The 23,467-nt window shown below is 31.2% G+C and overlaps 1 protein-coding gene across 2 annotated transcripts in view; it reads right to left on the minus strand.

Moving 5' to 3' along the window:
- LOC145286094 (uncharacterized) overlaps nt 1–23,467 on the minus strand; it is a 164,646-nt gene that overhangs the window by 34,501 nt on the left and 106,678 nt on the right. For both annotated transcript variants that reach the window (XM_080134774.1, XM_080134773.1), the window contains exon 3: nt 439–1,100. In XM_080134774.1, coding sequence (XP_079990900.1) covers nt 439–1,100 — 662 coding nt within the window. The remainder of the gene's footprint in view (nt 1–438; nt 1,101–23,467) is intronic.

The raw sequence follows: 23,467 nt of genomic DNA on the forward strand, positions 1-23,467 counted from the left end.
GTTTACTGCAAACAAATTAAACATTAATAGACTCAAAGTATTTTTACATGATTCTATCAAATTAACAACAGGCACATAAAAACTGTAAAGTTAAACAGACAAAACATTAAGAATATAATATCCCTAATGAGGATAACAGCTCAAGGCATGAAAATACAAGAACAGCACTACATCAGAAATATTGCTAAATATTAAAATATTTGGTAGACTTCCTTCTAGAAAGCAAACTTTCAAAATGCTGCCAGAGCCACTCATTCATTAGAGAATGCCGAGTGGACTTCCAGGTAACTTTTGCAACAACTGATCCCAAGTGCATCCCTCACACCTTTCAATAAAACAGATACTGTTGGAATGTATTATTTACAAATCATCTAACTGATGCATTCGCCAAGTTGATAAATGACAATCTGAAAAACATGAAAGAATCGAAATACTTACAGATGAATGAATGGAACTAAAGATTCTGGAGTTGGTTTCTTGGCTGCTCCACGAAGGTTGGACAGACGGAACTGGAACCTGATGTGCCTGCGGTTGCCTGTGCTGACTGCTCAGATGGCTGGCAACAGCTGCCCTATCCACGGAACCTTTCACATCAGGCAACAGTTGAAGCTCGTCTAATATTGGATCCATGCAAGAACTCACATTACTATGATAAGGTAATCCAAAGAGAGGCCTTTCACTGCTGTTAGAAAACTCCATTTGTCCCGAATTGAGAAATGCTCTTTGGCTGCTATTTGATAGTCCAGTAAGATTAGGATTTGTGAAACTACTCGGATGATGTGAACTGGCAAATCCACTTTGTCCAGATGTCGAGAATACTTCCGGCAGAGAACTGGAGAAGCCAGATTGTCCTGTCTGTCCGGTAAAGCCGACATGACCAGAAGTAGTGAAACTCCGTTGGGTTAATACGCGATTCCGATTATCTTTGGATAAGTGTTCCACATTTCGACAGATTTCAGCTACAAATGCATCTCCTTTCATATTTCGCAAGTACAGGCAATGGGGGAAAAATTTGGCATGTTTAATCCAGGGGTTATCGGATTCATCCCATTCACGCAGGTGCCCATTACACATATAGCAGCAGACTGTATCGTCAATTCCTACAAAGAAAATTAGAAATTAATTATAATGCAAATAAAAACATGAAACAGACTTACTCATTTTAAACTGACAAACATTTTAAACTGACAAAATAATGCTGTCTGACTAAAGCAAAGCAAACCAAATGGTTTGCTTTGCTTTAAATCAATGTTTCATGTTATTTAATACCAAACAAATAATTGACTCAGATTCGAGGTGGGGAGTGGGATCTTACCTTTTCATGGCACATTCAAGATCAAGCTGGAGTTTTCTTTTAAAACTCAATAAAAAAATAAAAAAACCCTCAGATTTGAACTATGTAAAGTCATGCAGAAATGTAATTGAATAAACCTAAAATTTCATTCACTAAAGTTTTAAACTTTTGTTTGGAGAAAACTAGTTTAAAACCTTACATTAAGTGCATCATAAGAATGCGGCCTCTTTCTTTAAGATGGGAGTCTTCATATGTATAGTGATACATGATATCACACACACAAAATAAGAGTCCAAAACTACCAAGTAAACTGCCAAAGTTGGTATATTCTTGATCAGTGTTGCCCTAGATGAATAATATTTAAAATTCAGAAAATAATTAATTCTTCTTTGACTCTAAACTAGCACAGATTTCATTGAGGGTGAGGTCAGCCACTTTATGTAGTAAAGGCAAGAAAGTATTTTTTTTTTTATCGAAGAGTTCCCTTATGCAAACTTACCCCTTGAGATAGCTAAAGGAGAGCTGTTTGTGTTTGTTGGATTGGGTGGAGGAGAAAGCGAGTGAGGAGGGAAAGGTAGGAAAATGGATAGAGAGAGCTAAAAATTTTTTGCCTAAGCCAATGTCAGAGAGGCCTACTACACATATAAAAACACCTTTTATGATGCATGTCGTCTACAAATATTTCTAAAGTAAACAAATTACTGACCACTATTAAATCTGTTGGGTATTTTTTTATTTTAAAAGCATAGTTAATATATTCTTAAGAATTGTATATTGATAAAATTTACATTTTGTTTACATATATATTTTATAAAATTATTTTCACAAATAAAAGATATTGCAAATTAAAATTAAACAAAATTTCATAAATTTACCAATTTCCGTACAGTAAACTAGGCTGGTTTTGTGATACCTAATATGACTTCAAAAATTTCATTAAAAAGATGTGTTGGTTTTACGAGAAATATTGGTTTTACGATTACGAATTTTACAAGAAATATAATAGCCTGAATTATATAATACATATTTCCTTCATTAACATCAAATTTGATTATTTTTAAAACAATGTTTACTGAATAAAACAAAAAAAAAATATCTTCAGAAAAATAACCAAGAAATCCTTTTACAAATTAATAAAAACATAAGCAGCTATCAAAGATTGAACAATTATTAGCAGTTAACAACACTTGAATACTTTATATTGAAAAATATGGTGAATTAAAACTTCTGCATGAAACACAAGTAAAACAGAAAATGGATGAAATCTGAATGCAAGATAATCAATTCTATAAAGTTGCAAAACATGTAATTATTGGTACATTTAAATCTGATGCTGTTTAAATTTGACAATATGTTGTGCCTTGATTTATATATTTACTAGCAAAAGTACCCGTCGTTGACTGGGTTCAAAAACAACCTACAGAAAATGGACTGATTTATTAAAGTACTAGCAGGGGGTACCCGGCGATGCCTGGGTGTCTTGAGGTAAATCAAAACTCCGGGGGGGGAGGGGGGGTTAAATAAATGTTTTGGTAGGTGAGTATGAGAATCGAACCCGTATCGTTGAGTTGGAAATTAATGTGTGAAAAAAAAAAACTGTGCGATGTTACCATTGGGCCACCGCGACATACAGTGTAGACGTGTTTGAATTTATTTATGTAACTATAAAAACAGGCGTGCGTAATAAAAGTTAACTTTGCTGCTTCCATTTGACCTGATTAAGAAGGTCAAATACAAGTCACGCAGCGTAAGCGTCTGTTCCTGGCGCATTGCTGCGAACACGTCCGTTTGAGTTTAGTTTCATTTTATTTATACTAAAAAGCCCAATCAACATGCGAGAAGCCAAAATAACAATAATTTTGTAAAAATCGACGTAAATAAATCTATACGCTATGCGCTTTCCTAATTCCTAGATATTATGATATAGGACCTATATACACAGTTTTAAGCGATAGTAACGACCCCGGGAGCGCGTGCGAAAGAAGCCTTTTGAAGACATACACAAAATGATCACACACATTTTGCCTTTTATATATATAGATGCTCGACATAATGGTAAGATGGACTGAAAAAAAGTGTGGGGGGGGGTCACAAAAGTAGATATGATAAACACCATGTAGAATTATCTGACAAAAAGGTAAAATGAAAAGTTGGAATAAAGCCATAATTGTCTTCAGCCATTCACTCATTGGTAGAAATGTAATAAAAGTATTTTTATATGAATTATAAATTTAGTAAATGAGAAAAATTATAAAAACAAAAATATTTTTAAGGAGAGTTGAAAGTGAACCGTAGGAACCGCAGCAACCTTGTAACCCTCACTTTCTTTATTTTGTTCTTTAATTCTCATATTCCATGTTTATGACAAAGGAGGAAAATTACTATTTTCCGAGTTGGAATCTATCCATATAGCATTTATCATTGCCTTTTGTTTGACCATGAAATAGTATTTTTTTTTTTAGCCCTTTATATCAAGTAGGTTCATGTCTTGTCTGGAGTGATTCCCAGTAAAAGAACAAAAAGCAAAACAAAAAAGCTATATATAATTGAAATAAAATAGATAAATCCTCAATTTTATATTTCGTCATTGTACAATTACTTCCCTTACAAATCTGGTGTTTTCATAAAAGATATTCTATTTTGGAAATTAAAATTATTCTGGTCAAATACAGTTGAAAACCTTCTCGATCATTCTAAGAAATACAGAAAGTCAAGTTGAAATCGAAATTAGCTAAACACACAAATAAATAGTTGGGAAATTATAAAACTAGCATGCTTATGCTTTTAAAAATGATAACATACAACATAAAACATATTAAATTTTCTAATATAATAATACACGGTCCTCAACTCTGTGATATTTATACGGTCATTTACATAGACACCTTGTTTCCATAGTAATTGCTCATTTCCTCAACAACAAAAGTGAAGGATTTTTCTTCTAAAGCATAATGGCTGCTGTGGCATTAATGAGATAGACAAGCTGTTATCAAGTACACCATTACATAACTCATTAACAACTAAAAATAAAATTGAATGTGACAAGAGCAAAAGGAAGCAATTTGTATGTATAAAAAATATACAATTTGTTGCTTTCAGTTCATGATTTGACAAACAGGACTAAAAGGCCCCATAACTTGTTGATTTGTGCAGTCATGGAGAAGAGCTGAAATCCCTGTGTAGTTTGTTATGAATATTTTATCCTGAAAAGGACAGTTTATTGTTTAATGAATTGGAACCAGATGTTGCTAGAGTGGAAACGAGCTACAAGTTTCTAGGTTTGTCAGTAAAGTGAAACATGAAAACATCAGACTTTCATTGCTACTGCCGAGTTGTCTTTCTGATTGGCTGAGCCCAGACTCCTTGATGTTTTGATTTGTCAAAATATAGCATAAGATGAAATCATGTCAATTTCAATCACTCGTGCAGAGTGTTGAAGAGTTTATTTTTAGTTAAGTCTAAGTATTGCAGTGTTGGCCAGATGTGCAGAGTGGAGTAGTATATTGTGTTCATTTCTGCCATATTTGCCTGATCTCTTGGAGAAATTACTTCTGATTATGTAGCCAGTTTTTGGGAGTGCCAACTGGAGATGACTTTTTATAAGATTATGATTGAAATATTATTCTGTCATTTTCTATTATATCTATAATTACCAAGACGAAAACATGAATATAAACGCAGACACCACATACAAGATCAATATAGTCATATTACCTGACAATACCTGTTGTAAGCTTTGTGAATATTATCAGTCGATCTTATTCAAAATTTATATATCTGAGGAAAATCATTCTCCCAAAATAGTAATATTTTAAGAAAGTTGGAGGCGATTTTATCTGCTTTAAAATATCCATTGTTAGACACCCAAAAGAGACTGGGGACTTTCCTTACATTAACTTCATAATACCAATCACATTGTTAGTGTTTATTATTTCATTCCATACTTTTAACCATTACATCTACCATGCATAAATGCTGAAACCTTTCTTACAATAGCATTATATGTAGTGGTGGGCCGATTAATCGGAATCGTTAATTGTAAGAATTGTGTATTTTGGGGGGAATTGGAATCGCATCGTTAAAAATATCGTGGATTTCCGATTCTTTCATTACGATTCTCTTATATTTTTAAGTTGAACTTTTTGTTTGAAGTGAGATTAATGCTGTCTAAAATTTATGATAAAAACAGAACTTTTCATAAGATATTTAATATGATATACAAGAATTTTATTAACTACTTTAAAGGTAATCTTTATTTATCATGATGAGTTTTCTTATTCCGTCACATACATAGGCGCTGTCTGTCTGTTTCGAAACTTTGAGGCCCATGATTAGTTATGTTTGAGAAAATTTAGGGGCCGCGAGGTAACATGAGCGAAGTTTATTTATGTATAAAACAGCCTAACTACATCAAGTCCATGAAAAAATTGATGAATACTTAATCCTTAGAGAAAAAACATTTTACAGTGCTCTCACTGCGAGTAAATCATGTTAAAAAATCAGTGATTTTTTCCAACTGGTGGCAAAAAAAAAAAAAAAAAAAGGGGGGGGGGCTTATCTTTTGGCAAGTATTTTATTTTAATACCGACACTCCTCCATTAGTAAATGAATGAAAAATCTCATTAGTAAATGAAAAATGTCTTGTCAACCTTTATATTTTTGAAAAATAAAACAAGCAGTTAAATTATTCAAATAATAAAAGGTTTAATAGAACAATGCAGTAAGTGAATTTAATTTTTTTTTTTCTTTTAGAAATTTACATTTCATTAAAATATTCTGCGAATGAAGCAATTAAACATTTCTTTTGGAACCACAAAAAAAAAAAAAAAAAAAAAAAAAAAAAGTGAAAATTTATTAGAAAAGGAAAAAAGTTGTTTTTTTTTTATATAAAATCCTTTGAACCCTAACTTAGCAAACTAACTAGTCACTCAGAGCCGTTCAACTAAAGGACTGTAGGGGCTTGGTCGACATTCACCATTGACTGGTATCACAGTCGTGATGTGAGCATAGGTAAATGTATCCCAACTACTAACAAAAAATAAAAAGGTTGTCAGAAACAGCATTAGGGCGGAGGTGATTTCGAAAGTTCAATAAATTACTTTTATTTAACAATAGAAATAAACAATTACGAAAAATTTACTTTAGTAAATATTACCTTTAGCTACAACAGAACACTGATCACTCTAATTTGGTTTCTCAGAGGTATTCGAGGTCGCTGACAACGAATCTGATAATCAAACCTACTGCAAATTTAACTTTGCATGGTAGGAACCCCTAGACCTAGGGACTATTTTGTGCCATTTCACCGCCTTTGGTAGTGTTTTTCTTACACGATACGTTCGTGTGCGAACAGGCGTAGTGGGGGGGGGCTTATATCGCGTAGGAATCTTAAAAAAAAAAAAAAAAAAAAAAAAATGGGGTTCATTTTTTTTCTTCTGTAGTTTTAATGCTTTTTAATTGATTTAAAAATAGTTTTCACGACCGGTTTACAAAAACATAACCACCAAACATATTTTTATGTTTTTCGTTCTTTTTGGGGGGTGGGGTAATCAATTATAGGACTTGTGTAGTGGTGGTGCTGCCCCCCTCCCAATGTAAACAGAATTTTTGTGAAATGGTAAATGTTGGTGAGTTACTTATGGAAACACAGTTAATTAAATTGCAGAAGCACCTATAAATGGAATACCCCTCAAAAAAGAATGAAAAACATAAATTGTGTTTGTTGCTTATGTTTTTGCAAACCGAAAACTTTATTTTTTGATCAATTAAAAAAGCATTAAAAACTATGCAAGACAAAAAAAAAAAAAGAACCACATTTAAAAAAAAAAAATGTTATTAGAAAGATTCCTACGCAATGTGATAAGACACTTCACTACGCCTGTTCACATGCAAACGTTTCATGTAAGAAAAAACATTACTGAAGGCGGTGAAATGGCACAATATAGTCCCAAGATCTAGGGGTTCATACTATGCAAACGGTAAATTTGTGGCGGGTTTGATTATCAGATTCATTATCAGCGACCTTGAATACCTCTAAAAAAACAAATTAGAATAATCAGTGTTCTGTTGTAGCGTAAGGTAACATTTACCAAACGAATTTATTTAGATTTAAAAAATAACATTAAGAATATTTTTTAAAAACGTCAACTAAATAAATAGGAATAATCTGAGACGATTGAATATAAAAGGCTAAAAATTTAATCAAAGATTTAATTATTTTTAAATTTCATTTCGAAATAAGAATATTCTAGAAAGTGAAATAAAAATCAGTGATTGAAGCTGCAAAAAAGTTAAATTTTCGACAGTTATCGAAGATAAAGATAAAAAATAAAAAAAATACGAATATCAAAAGATAAACAGAATATGTTTTTCCCCTTGAAATTTGATGTTATTGTATTTTTGTTGAATTACTTTTTCTTTATATTTTTTAATATATAAAATAACTCTTGAAATTGATTGTTATTAATTTCATGGTGCATGTTTAATTCATGATTAAAATATTTGTTTTGGCTTTTCTTCAATGGAAGAAATTTTATTAAAAAAAATCAATTCGTTTTCGAAATTCCCTTAATTATTTTTCCACTTTTTCGCTGCATTAAATTTTTTCGCTACACAAAAACTTGATTGTATAATGGTATATTTCAAAACAACAATTCCACGAGAATTGGAATTGTACTTGGTATCGGAATCGTTAATCAACATTTTTCTGGAATCGGAAAAAATTTCGGAATCGTCCCAACACTAATTATAAGACTCCAGAAAATTGGATTAGCTGCTTTAGATCTAAACCGGACTGCTGGAATGTCTTTTTAAAAACACAGCTCAGGAACAACAATGCACCATATCAGAATTTTTTTTTTTTTTTTTATAATTCCTTATATACATTTCACTTCTATTTTTTACTATTTACATGTATTTACAAAATGAACATAAAAGATCTTGTATATATTTAATAGAATTATAATTTACATATGCATGGAATAATATTAGAAATTAAGTAATTTCAAAACGACAGTTTAAGATATTAAAAGCATACACAGCCTGAAAAACAAAGACTTATTTATTTTTCAAATAGCAAGGTTCGTACTTATATTTTTATTTATAACAAAACATTAGGTTTTATTTATTTCTAAAGTTATTTTTGCAGAATACGGTCCAGTCTTTAAAAATATTTTTGTGTACTGTCCCCTAACAATTTAATAAAAGAAATTGTAAACATTGAATTTTCACCTGGAGCCAACCACTAAATGATAATTGTTTTGAAAGTTAAATTATATGATATTGCTTGCATGATAAGCTTTGATGTACATAATTTAAACATTGTGCTCTGACACAGGTCATAATTTGTTTACCATTGTAACAGCTTGTAACAGAATTGTTTTGGTTTTCTTTAAATGCTCCAAAATGCCTTTTGAATTTCGAACCTTCACAAAGCAATTCATTGGTACCCCCCCCCCCCACACACACATTTTTTTAATGAATATATTTCCCTTCTGTTACTAATATATTTAATAAAACTTTTGCTGCTATATGACCAAATGTTCATAATACATTATATATATATATATATATATATATATATATTTAGTTTATAAATTATTTTGTAAATCTCCCTAGAAATTAAAAAAAAAAATTAAACCATTATATGTATTATTCTTTTGAAACTGAACTGATTATTTATAAACAGTAATATAATCCATACAATATATATATATATATATATATATATATATATATATATAATGACTTATTAAAAAGGTTGCAGAGTTGTAGTCAGGATTTATGGAAGGAGTTGAACCCACAACAATGCTAGGCATTAGATTTTTTAATCTTTGAAGAATTAACAAACATTTTAAAAATCTAATAGTCAGATTAAAGAATCGGAATCAGTCCTTATATCTTCTGATTTCACAACCCTTGTTGTAGCGTTAGTAATGTTATTCTTATTTTGAAAATTACATTGCATTTGGAAATGTTAAAATTTAATAAAATTCTGTAATGTCACATGTAACTGTTCAACCAGAAGGGAAAATATCTAGGAGGAGGAGGGGAGGGTTATAATATTTTTAGAAGTTTTATTTTTATGCATAATTATTTAGTTCACATGAGAAAAATGCATGTTTCCTTAATGTAAATCTATAATATCAAATTTATTATTTATCTTATTTTTCTTTTGGCTTTTAGACCAATTTTTTCCCCCATATTATGAAGTTCTGCAGTTGTGAATGTTTCAAGAGCAAGTATCAAGATCAACCTGCACATTATAAATGCAACCTCCATATACAATAAGTTATTTTAAACTACATCATGAAAGTTTTAATTACTTTACCATTAACCAACTTGTAGCAGGTAATGCCATTTTTTTTGTTTTGTTTCAGAATAGGTGCAAATATATAGTTTTTAAGTTTGAAACTAGCATTCATAAAGACACCACTATATGTATCTTTTTCAAAACACTGCCTGTAAACTCAACTTCCAAATGAAAAAGAAAAATCTGTTATCTTTGTTAAAAGTATAGAGAAAAATCTATCGGAAGTATATTAAAAAAAAAAAAAAATTATTTGTGATTTTTATTTTTAGGTGATTATTGAATACTGTTTCATATCAGTCATTTTGGGCTGGACTACTATCGCAAAAAAAGCTAGTCAAAAGCAAAGTCTGATAAGTTAGCTTAGATGCTTTTCAGGTTCAACTTTTAAGATCTGTCTAACTGTTCTTTATATATTAAATAAAAATAAAACAAAATAAATGAAAATGAATGGAAGCCAAAAAATTAGACATATTTTTTCCATTCCACCTATTTTATGTATAGAAAATGTGGATTTCTGCCAGGAATTTTTTGTATGTCAGACATTTTGTAAAGCTAATAGTGCAGTCTGCTGAAGCCACAACCTGAAAAATGTTAAATTGATGCAAGTTATTGGTTCAGAGGTTTAATCATTTAGACATGAAAAGCTGTGATTAGGATTTTTAATTTTACTAGAAATTTTTCAGAATATTTTTAAAACGTTGCTACAACTTAAACAGAAAAAGTTTTTTTTTATATTTTCACATCAGAGCAATTTATGTTGCCTGTAGTTGAGATGAAAAGTGCATAACAGAAAATAAGGATTTGATTTAATAACAAAAATTTGTGTTTCCTATGAGCAATACCTTCAAATCTAAACCAATTAAATTATTTTATTGTATAATTTGTTTAGCTATGTTTTAAAATGTATATTAAAAAAAAAAAAAAAATGAAACGGATCATAATACAAATTGATTTTATAATAACGGTCAAACTCATTATTGGATGGTTCAGAATATTGAACCACCCATAGACCCTTTAATAAGGTTAAGAGCTCAGATCATCATATGCTTCAATGCAATTGTTAAGTTTCACTATGGATTAGAATGAGCTGATTGTTATAAAATTAAAAAAAAATTTGTGTATCATTAAATTCCCTGTGAAAAGTTAGACTGTAATCACTATTTGGCTTAGCCAAACAAGTAGACACTTTTTTTTTTAATTCCAAGAATAAGTTGGCATTTTCCTATTGCATATGTTGCAATTTTTTTTTTTTTTTTTTTTTTCATTTGAAGATTGTAATGCTGGGTATGGGGTGGCCAAACCAGCTGCCAACATTGCCCCGCTTTTCATTGAAACCAACAGAGAGCTCTTTTTAGTATCCTCGCTGTTCCCTTAAGTGCAATTGTCTGGATCTCTTTTGTACCTGGTTCACCAGGAATATTAGTAAGGTAGGACTTCAGGTTTTTTTTCATAAGCCCTGTGGCACCTATGATAACTGGTATGATTGATATCTCCTTAAGATTCCAATTTCTTTTCATATCATACATAAGACCTTGGTATTTGGTCTGTTTTTCTCTTTCAGCTCTATCCAGACCGCCATTATTAGGAACACTCACTTCATTCAAGGTTGCAACTCTCTCTAACTTATTCCATACAACTATGTCTGGTTTCACAGCAGCATTTTCAAGGTAGGTGGCTGTAGGGATTACATGGTCGTAATGTATGGTATATAAGTCATTTCCAAGTGTTCTTTCAGGTTGATGTTCCCAGGACTTACTGCTACACTGGATGTGATCGGATTGTATTGTTACATGACCTACTAGATAACGAAGATTATACAAATAAATTTACTTACATCGAAATAACTATTATAGTAATAGTATGCTTAAAACAGTAGTCATATTTCATGGATAAAATTGTCCTTTTTTATGTTTTTGTTCTAACCATAAGTTAATAATTATGGGTAAAGTTCCATCGAATGCATTTTGAATATCATTAAGAAAAGATGTATTTTTTAATGCAAGTTAACAAATCCTTCATTACTTTTGTAAACTAATACTACAAAAAATACAGCATTTTGGATCTCCATCATTAAAGAATTTGAGATTCTATTTGCTAAGAAAAAAAAAAATTCATTAAACTTCTCAACCTCTCCATTTTATGTTTCAGTATTAAAAATAGACTCATATTTTTAATTTAATCAATTAATACTTTGCTCAGTTTCTAATTTAATCAATTAATACTTTGCTCAGTTTCTAATTTAATCAATTAATACTTTGCTCAGTTTCTAATTTAATCAATTAATACTTTGCTCAGTTTCTAATTTAATCAATTAATACTTTGCTCAGTTTCTAATTTAATCAATTAATACTTTGCTCAGTTTCTAATTTAATCAATTAATACTTTGCTCAGTTTCTAATTTAATCAATTAATACTTTGCTCAGTTTCTAATTTAATCAATTAATACTTTGCTCAGTTTCTAATTTAATCAATTAATACTTTGCTCAGTTTCTAATTTAATCAATTAATACTTTGCTCAGTTTCTAATTTAATCAATTAATACTTTGCTCAGTTTCTAATTTAATCAATTAATACTTTGCTCAGTTTCTAATTTAATCAATTAATACTTTGCTCAGTTTCTAATTTAATCAATTAATACTTTGCTCAGTCTCTAATTTAATCAATTAATACTTTGTTCAGTTTCTAATAGGTATTTACTTGTTTTTGCCTCTTGGACAGCAAAGCTTAAACATGTTTAATCTGGACCCTTTAATATTCTTGGTGATCCCTACTTTAATACCAAAGCTTAATTGGGTTTACTTTTAACTGCCTTTTAACTCTCACTTCCCTTATTTTATCCTTCAGTCCTCATATTCTATGAGCGATGTTTCTGACAAAGGGGAAGAATTGCTGTTTTCTGTGTCAGAATCTATCCATCTAACATTTATTACTGGTTATTTTTTTTTTTTTAGCTCTTTACATCAAGTGACTTCATGCCTTGTTTGGCGCCCCCCCCTCCCATAAAATAAAATTACTGTTACTTTATGTACAACATGCCTAATTTTACATTATATTGTCAAAAACACATTCTGTTCAAGTTAATTTTCCTTTTGTAAAAATCTATATATAAAGGATGGTTCAAATATTTATTTAAGCTCTGGCCTTGCTGAACTGTAGTCAATATTTTCAGTCACATCAATACAAACTATCTCCATTGTTAAAGAATATATTTTTTACTGTTCTATGAATTACCAGAATAAAGCTATTACTGTCTATTACTGGCGTTCAATTTCACATTATGTATAATATACAAAGTGGTGAACCTGGGACATTTGCAGAAATCATTCACAAAAAATTTAAAAAGTAAAAATAACTAAATCGTTAAATTTCCAAAATAATTTATCAATGGACATAAGTATTTAATTTAGGATTTCTAATTATCTCCTTTCCAAACAAAGTTAAAACCGTTGTCTTGCATGTAATCAATTATTAATATTATTTCTTCTTAGACCTTAATTGGTATAGTAAAAACAGTTGAAAATTAATTGCTCATTATATACATTTAAGTATTACAAAAGCTATAGAACTGAGTTTACCTCTCCACCTCCCCCAAAACTTACATTTCCCAAAGAATTTTCAAGTAGTAATAGCATTGGGTATAATCTATATATCTATAAAAGTGAAAGTGTGTGTGTTTGTTTGTCTGTGTACATTTCCCTACACAATAACTGTCAATTTTAAGTCTACAGACTCGAAATTTGATATACAGGGTAGTGAGATTTGAGAAAATCTTTCTAATCTGTTTTCGGCCAGAAATTTAGCTGGTAAGGGGTTAAAATTCAACAATTTGACCTTTGAGAACTCTACCAAACTCTTCTGCCAATTTTGGGTTGAAACACTTGAAATTTTAGATATAGGTTCCTTGGGCATGGATCAAACTTAATAACTTGATTTGAGCCTAAAACAATAAATGTTAAGGGTCCAAAGTTAAAAAAAAAAAAAAAATTGACCTGTGCGGTCTCTACCAAATTACTCAATTTCTGGTCTAAACATTTGAAATTTGACATAAAGGATATTCAGAGATAGAGCAAGCTTTTTAATCGGTTTGGGTCGAAAATTTGAGCTACCAATATATAAATGTATGTATGCATGTTTGCCTAAAACTTTCGACAGAGGCGACGGATTTTCACAAGATCAGTGTCGATTTGGAGCCCCGACCCTTCAGACGAGAAATACCGAAAAATTGGCTAAAAACATTAATTTCTTCACCCTCAACTGGGCACTTTTCTACAGGGAGGGGTCGCTTTTTTCACTGATATTTTCAAAAGTCAACCCCTCTTTTCGATTGTCTAGCCTTAATTTAAACCTACATCACTTCCGGTTTGGCGGTGGTTGTAACAGCAAAGATGTCATGTCCCCCCACCCCGTTCTTTTCCTCCTTTGCGGTACGGGTTTGAACCTGTTTTCCTACTACCACTTTTTTTTTTGCTCAACACACACCTCCAAACACCCGGGCAACACCGGGCACCCATGCTAGTCTTCTATAATTTGTAAGTAATATAAATTTAAAATATTTTTATTTAAAAGGAGGAATTTTCATTATTATTTACAGTTTTTCAATTGCTTTGAAAGATACATGGCCAAAATCACTAAGACATTGGTTAAAGTGTGTAGGTTATCTCAACCTTTTGAGAAAAAATGTAACAAGTTAACTAAAAGAATGTCACACGGTCTGAAAAATGCAATACAAACTGTGTGCTCCCAAGCAACAATTTCAACAATTCATATAAAGAAATTGATTGAAAAAAATGTCTGAATAGAAAACAATCTGTCTGATAGAAACAAATCTTACATTAAAAAAATCTAATGGTTTTTTATTTTATAAGTACTTTCAAAAACCAGTTCAGGTCACTAACTTTAAGTTCTGGCGAACTTCATAGAACTACTTATTTAGAGAAACTTTAAGGATTATTCTAATTGTTAAAACAAGTAGAACAAGGTAACATATTTTTTATTTGTTCAGCAAAGAAAATAGGAAACAGATTATTTGTAAATTAAGTAATGAAATACAAAATAATAGGAAATAAGAAAATTACAAAACAAGTTATCAAGTATTTCACAAAACTCAATTATATCTATTTAGAAATACATGATTTATCAGATTTATGCCAAGATTAGCACAAACGAATTTTATCCATCCATATTTATCGTGGAGATAATTGTTTAAAGACACTCAAGAATCCAATCACTTAGATTATAGCAAAGACAAAAACTACTGATGAATAAGCTAAGAAACATATAAGAAACATATCCTTCGATGAATAAGCTAAGAAACATATCCTTCGATGAATAAGCTAAGAAACATATCCTTCGATGAATAAGCTAAGAAACATATCCTTCGATGAATAAGCTAAGAAACATATCCTTCGATGAATAAGCTAAGAAACATATCCTTCGATGAATAAGCTAAGAAACATATCCTTCGATGAATAAGCTAAGAAACATATCCTTCGATGAATAAGCTAAGAAACATATCCTTCGATGAATAAGCTAAGAAACATATCCTTCGATGAATAAGCTAAGAAACATATCCTTCGATGAATAAGCTAAGAAACATATCCTTCGATGAATAAGCTAAGAAACATATCCTTCGATGAATAAGCTAAGAAACATATCCTTCGATGAATAAGCTAAGAAACATATCCTTCGATGAATAAGCTAAGAAACATATCCTTCGATGAATAAGCTAAGAAACATATCCTTCGATGAATAAGCTAAGAAACATATCCTTCGATGAATAAGCTAAGAAACATATCCTTCGATGAATAAGCTAAGAAACATATCCTTCGATGAATAAGCTAAGAAACATATCCTTCGATGAATAAGCTAAGAAACATATCCTTCGATGAATAAGCTAAGAAACATATCCTTCGATGAATAAGCTAAGAAACATATCCTTCGATGAATAAGCTAAGAAACATATCCTTCGATGAATAAGCTAAGAAACATATCCTTCGATGAATAAGCTAAGAAACATATCCTTCGATGAATAAGCTAAGAAACATATCCTTCGATGAATAAGCTAAGAAACATATCCTTCGATGAATAAGCTAAGAAACATATCCTTCGATGAATAAGCTAAGAAACATATCCTTCGATGAATAAGCTAAGAAACATATCCTTCGATGAATAAGCTAAGAAACATATCCTTCGATGAATAAGCTAAGAAACATATCCTTCGATGAATAAGCTAAGAAACATATCCTTCGATGAATAAGCTAAGAAACATATCCTTCGATGAATAAGCTAAGAAACATATCCTTCGATGAATAAGCTAAGAAACATATCCTTCGATGAATAAGCTAAGAAACATATCCTTCGATGAATAAGCTAAGAAACATATCCTTCGATGAATAAGCTAAGAAACATATCCTTCGATGAATAAGCTAAGAAACATATCCTTCGATGAATAAGCTAAGAAACATATCCTTCGATGAATAAGCTAAGAAACATATCCTTCGATGAATAAGCTAAGAAACATATCCTTCGATGAATAAGCTAAGAAACATATCCTTCGATGAATAAGCTAAGAAACATATCCTTCGATGAATAAGCTAAGAAACATATCCTTCGATGAATAAGCTAAGAAACATATCCTTCGATGAATAAGCTAAGAAACATATCCTTCGATGAATAAGCTAAGAAACATATCCTTCGATGAATAAGCTAAGAAACATATCCTTCGATGAATAAGCTAAGAAACATATCCTTCGATGAATAAGCTAAGAAACATATCCTTCGATGAATAAGCTAAGAAACATATCCTTCGATGAATAAGCTAAGAAACATATCCTTCGATGAATAAGCTAAGAAACATATCCTTCGATGAATAAGCTAAGAAACATATCCTTAGTTTATGTACAAATATTTTGTCCAAGTTGAAGTTCCCCACCTTAAAAGATGTCTGACATATAGTTTGAAAATTAAAGAGATGTTGAAATCAGAATACTAGTGAGGATCTATGAAATGAAACGCCTGGTTATTGTTCTGCAATAAACAAATTCACCTTAAAAAAAGTGAGCTAATAAATAGATTATTTAATATCTGAAAGGCAATAAATTGAACTTTAACTTTCCCATTAAATTTAGATTGTAAACGCTTTCTTGATTGAGTTTCAAACTTTTTTCAGAAGTATAGTTGAGTTTTGTTCCAGATTAAAAGTGTAGAAATTGATGGCAATTCATATTAATTGGTTTTGAGCTTTTAATTGGTTTGGGTTATTTTAAAGAATGAATAGAATGACTGAAGGCTCAAAATTAACATTGAAAAGGGTGATTCAGACTTTTATTCTTAATTTTGAATGTATACACATTAAACAAGTATGTTAGACTAACAGATCAAATTAGCATTGTTTTAAAAGTGAATTTAGCATTCTTGTAAAACTCACTTTCTCTCTGTCTGCTATTTATTACTTAAATGTAATTCTTCCTTCAATTTATCCCCGAATTCATACAGACATTTATAACTTAAAAAAAGATAGACAAACATAATTAGCAGCCGACTGTTGGACCTAGTTTCAGTGTTGTTTTTTAAACATTCACTGGTAAGAAGGAAAGAAAGCAATTTTTTCTGAACCTTCCATACACTAAACTTCAAATGGATGGATATTAAGAATATTCCTTTTAAAGAACTAGAATTGGATGAGGAACTGCGCTCTTCTATCTACAGTCTATGATACACGATTATATATTTTTTTATTTCTAAGTTTACATTTTATAATATACATTTTATGAGGATGGGGGTAAAGTATCTCCACAGCTCTGATTTTATAAAGGGTGAGATGTAAGTACAAAGTGAGTTTTATTGAAATAATTTTGAGTAAATTTAAATTGAATCCAAGAATTGCAACCCAAGAAAGAAAACTGACTAGAAAAGATGGGAAAACACTTTTCACCAAAAATGCTCCACATATATGTAAGATATAGAAAATATGAGTAAATAGAACTGCAAGTAACCACTAAAATGAAAATACTCATCAAATAAGAAAACAAATGGTGAATTAATAAGTAAAGGAATATACACATTAATTAACCTTTTGGAAGTAGCTAGCATATCTGCGACAGCATATTTGGAAGTCATTTTTCTCCTAATGTGAACAGACAAGTGATGTTTTAATCTGTTATTTCTGCAAATGGGTCACTTTACATATACATATATATATACAGGGTGCCCACAAAGTCTAGCTACATAATGTAGCCAGACTTTGTGGACACCCTGTATATATATAATGTTGAGATTGAAAACATGAATTGTCAATTTTGCCGTCACCCACGGCTGCCCATAAACTTGATACAGTTTCCCTGGATACTACACAAGAGGTTTGCCTCAGTATATTGAGAAAATGTTTTGTTAACATCTTGCTACACAAGCCTCCTCAAAAATTGTAATTTTATGGATAACTTCCCCCTATAACTTTCAATTACAAATTCATATTGCAGTCAATTTTTGAATTGCTCAGACAATCCTTAAGCAATTTGTAAAGGCCATTTATCGATTTCTAATTTTCTATACAAAAGTTGCATTTTATTAGGGTTTATTCTAGTGGTGGGACGATTAATCGGAATCGGAATCGCATCGTTAACAAATACCTTAATTTTCAGATTCCTTCATTACGATTCTTTTAGTCTGATGTTGAAAAAAAGAAAAAAATTTCCTGATATTTCTAACCGCAAGAGAGAAATGTAGCATGTTATAAAAAGAAACCAAAGAAATTCATTACTAACAGGGCAATGCTTAGTGCCCCCTCCCTTACAAGATTCATTCATTCAAATCTATTGTAATCAAAACTACAAAAGAGTTAACTTGAAAAGAAGTATGCAGGGTTCTACATTGAGTAAAAATAAAAAAAACGCTTATCTTTTTGGCGATTGTTTTTTTTTTACTGACAAATCTTCTAATACTGAATGAAAATGCTTTTTCAACTTATATTTTCTTAAAATAAAACGAGCAAAGTCAAATTATTTAAACAGTAAACGGTTTAATAGAACAATGTACTTTTTTTTCTTTTTTTAAAAGAAGGCTTTTGAAAGAAACATCTCTAAAATGAAATTGATCACGTTGTATTATTTCGCAAAGTTTTGACAGTTGTCGGCTTCTTTTGATGTTTCCAAAAAATCGACCCCATACCTATCTCTTCCAAACCTAAAGTTATTAAATAGCCCCTTCGTTAATTCAAGGGTAATTAATTCAATTCAGTCAAGTTTTTTTTTTTTTTAATTTCATTGAAATAAAATCCATTTTTTAAATTTTTTTCTCCAGAAAGACAAAATCCTGAATTTGATTATATTAAAAGCCGAATAATATAATCTTTTTTCTAGAATTTTAAATTGAAAATTAAAAGTGTTTTGCGCAGTTTTTTGCCGAACGAAAAAGAAATTAATATATATATTTTTAAAAGGTTTTGTAATCAATTAATTTTTATGTCTAAATAATATTTACGATTAATTAAATAATTTCATTTTAAAAAGTATTTATAAATAGAATTTTACTTAAGACTTATAGTTTAGCAATATTGAACCGCATCAACCATGTGTGAATTGAACACAGTCAACCAAAAAAAAAAAAAAATTCAAAAGAAAATGCATATTTGCATTTCATTATGTAAACTTTTATACATTGGTTTCAAAAATTAAATTCTATAAGTTTTTTTTGTTAACTACCGGTTGGTACAATTTACCGCCCCATCCCTTTATATTTTTTTCTTTTTGTCTCTTTTAGCGGATTTTTTTTTTTTTTTCTTTTACACAGTGATCACCACTTATCAAGGCCCGGAAGCCACTCAGGGATAAGGGTTATTGCAAGTACATTACGTTAGTGTGGAGATTTGATGAAGTGTTTAATTAGGGGGGCGGTTCATTAGGAATTTGTTAACATTGGACTTGAAGACATCCAAGTTGTAGTCCGGAGAGAAGCAGGCAGACGGAACAGAGTTCCACAGGCGTGCAGTTCTAAGAAAGAAGCTTTGTTCATGGAATCCGCGTTTTGATTTAGGCACAGATACAGAGTGGGGGAAATTTTTCACAGTGGATTCAGCTAGACGGGTGTTTTTCGTGAAAGATTGGCGAGGGTGGACCAGGGATTGGAGTTCAGACGAGCACCTGCCATGAAAATAATGATAAAACAAGGATAGGCTTGAAACGTCTCTTCTGTGGTAGAGAGGTTGCAGGGTAGAGAAAAGAGCATCCCCCACTAAACCACGAAGACTATTTTGTACTCTGTCAAGGCAGGATAGGCTGTTTTTGGCAGCTCCTGCCCAGATATGGCAACAGTATTCCATCCTTGGACATACTTGGCTTTTATATAGATAGAGAATTGCATCAGTAGTGAGATATCTTCTGGAGCGGTAGAAGGATCCCACCATCTTTCCAGCGACCTTGGCAACAGACTTGATGTATGTGTTCCATTTCAGATCAGGAGTAAAGGTCAAACCCAGAATCTTGTCAAAACACGGGGCCTCACCCAGACGAGAGCCATCCATCACAATTGATGCCAGCTGGGGATCAGAGCGTTGATGATGTAAGGATAGGAGTTTGGTTTTGGATGCATTAAAGGTAACCAGCCACATCTTCCCCCACTGAACCATGCGCTCGAGATCAGAGGAGAGAGAATCCGAGAGAACTTTGTCATTTACAGCCTTTGATGTGTTGCCGTAGATGGTCGTGTCATCAGCATAGATGTCAACGAATGATTTAAGTATGTGTTTAGGGAGGTCATTGATGTAGATCAGTAAGAGAGTTGGGCCCAGGATGGACCCCTGAGGGACTCCAGCATTTATATTGCAGGCCTCCGATTTTTGTCCATCTACCACTACTCTTATGAGCCTATCGGAGAGAAATGATTTAATGATTGAGAAAACATTTCCAGTTATACCGTAGCTGGAAATCTTGTGAAGTAGACCCTTATGCCATACCTTGTCGAAGGCCTTTGATATGTCAAGAGCAATTGCCCTAGAAAGGAAGCCTTTGTCAAGAGATTCACTAATCCTGTGGGATATAACCGTCAGCACATCTGCGGTAGATCTTGCAGAGCGGAAATCATATTGTGTGTCACTAAGAAGGTTATTCCTGCTGAGGTGGTTGACTATTTCTCTATTTAATATGGATTCCAGCAACTTACACATAACACACAGGAGACTTATTGGTCTATACTGAGAGGGAGAGGACTTATCACCTGAATTCTTAAATACAGGGCAAACTGATGAGGTCTTCCAGGGGGTCGGAAAGCACTTCTCCTTAAGGCAGCGCTTAAATAGTTTCGTAAGTATGGGAACAAGTTCTGGTTGAAGCTTTTTTAACACTATAATTGGGATGCCATCAGGGCCAGTTGCCTTACTAGAATCTAGGTTCTTGATTAACTTGGCGACCTCATGCACGGATATTTGTATGTTACCTAGCTTGTTCTGTGTTGTAGGAGAAAATATGGGGAGTTGATGGCCTTCGTCGCATAGGGTAAAATTAGCTGCAAAGTTCTTCGCAAATAGTTTGGCCCTGTCTGACGCTGACGAGATGACCTCTGGTCCATTGATAATGGTTGGGATAGAACGCACAACGCCAAAGTCCAAAAAAAGTCTTCCATGGAAACTTTTTGAAGATGATGAGTTTAAAGCCATTGGCAAAGTCTGTCAAATTAAAATATCGCGAGGAATAAAACCATCTTACATGACCACAACCAACATGTTAAAACATTTAACTATGATGCATCCAAATAAATTGGAGGAGCAAAATAAAAAAGAAAAGGAACAAAAAATTACCAACTAGTCACTCAGAGCAGTTTTATTAGTGAGGGTCGAAATCGCAATGTCTTTTTTTTTTTTTTTTTTTGCCTACGTCACCATCTAGGTGTCACCAATTTTTTTAACCCTCCTTAACTTCAAAGAGTAAATACAATATATACAACTAAAAAAATAATTTTTAAAAATGCTGATTCTATTCATGAAAAATTCTTTTAACTAGAAATTAAAACTTAGGTAAAGATAGCTGACTGACAGCAACAGGAGCACTGGTTAACTACTGAACCACGTGGAAAGGTGTGGGGGGAAGGAAAAAAAGGAAATTAAATGATGATAATAAATTATGATAACCGTCTTTGAAAGGCACTAAACTCCTAAAATTTACTTCTTTAAAATTTTAGGCGGCACTGCCCGGCGATTTTAAAGCACTCTCTCCCTCCAAAGAAAAAAAAAAAAAAAAAGATTTGATTTTTAAGTTTGGGAAAGATATATTTATTATAACCGAATTCTTGTATGAAGACTGGATCTACTTTATTGGACGTTAATTTGTGAGATAAGTAATTTTTCAATGTTTAATATGTTTTTAAAGTTTCAATTATCAATTAAATTTTTTAATTGCGTTTATTTTTCAATTTATTTAAAAAAAAACAGGGTTTTAAATGTATTTTTCAAGGTAACAAGCTTTGAAAAAAGTCTAATAAAAAAATCACTTAATTTTTAATTTCGACAACCCTGAGAATTTAATTATTAAAAAAATATTGAAATGTGACATTTTTTTATTTAACATTTCTATTAGTTCAATTAATTTTCTTTCAATAATTCATTTCACTCAACAAACTTCACCATTTTTTATTTATTTTTTTCTGTAATTTTGGTAATTATGTTTGCTCAATTTTATCTAGTATTTCATTTGTTTTTTATAGTGGTATCATTTTTATATGTGTTCCTTTGATATACCCTATTTCAAAATTAGTTTGGCTAAACTTATTCTTCACGTTAGAAACAACGTGTAAAAGCAATGAAAAAGTAAAAAAAAATAATAGGTGTTAACTACTCCTTGTGAATTATGGAGGTCTGAAGAACTGCCGTCACAAATACAACTATCAATAGCCAAACAAAAAATCGTTTTTTAAATTCCTTTAATTGTAACTTTTCGTTATACCTACCTTTTTGGTATAAAACACAAACTTTCGATTAATGGTATTTCTCATATATGGTCGTTAACTTTGGAAAGGTTATTTTGTATCTACGGCGCCATGTCACATGGTATATTGTTTTTTTTTTTTCATTACCCACGTTCATTTATAAATTATTAAATTAAATATTTATCTTTTTTATATTTAATTAATACATATTTTCCTTCTCTTCCGCTATATTTTTTTTATTTAATTCATTAAATCTGTTAATTATGAGGACCAAAATAATGAATTGTGTGTATTTATTCTCTAATTTTCTTGTTTTTGTTCTGTTATATAAATTCTATTTTATTTGTTTTTTCTCTGATGGATGAATTCTATTTTCTTGGAGTTTTTTTTTCTGTATTCCAATTAAGTAAAATAAATTTTCTCTAAAATAAATTTTGCTAAGTTTTCCGTTTATATAATAATTTTATATATAATAATTTTATATATAATAATTTTGCTAAGTTTTCCGTTATATAATAATTTTATTTAAACCAAAACACGACGGTGTACTGGTGTAGACATAAAATATCTCTTCCAAAGTTAGGGAACATATTTGGGAACTACCGACCATAAGTATAAAACTACCTGGTATATTTCAAAACAATAATTCCCTAGGAATCGGAATTGGAATCGTACTTGGTATCGGAATCGTTAATCAATATTTTCCTGGAATCGGAATCGTATAAAAATTAGGAATCGTCCCAACACTAATGACCACTGTCATAATGATTTGGTTTAGCCACTGTTTTAGAAATGTCATCACACCAGCATTTTCCAAGCACTGATTTCACTTATATGCACTCATTCCAATTAAGACTCTCTGTAAAAATTTGTGATTATATCTACATGCCCCCCCCCACACACACGTTTTATTAAAGCAATAAAAAAAAAATGTGCTCGTTTCACACTAT

Source organism: Euprymna scolopes, chromosome 10 (assembly GCF_053919585.1).
Source record: "Euprymna scolopes isolate OS-2025 chromosome 10, ASM5391958v1, whole genome shotgun sequence".
In the NCBI taxonomy this organism is placed as follows: Eukaryota; Metazoa; Mollusca; class Cephalopoda; order Sepiida; family Sepiolidae; genus Euprymna; species Euprymna scolopes.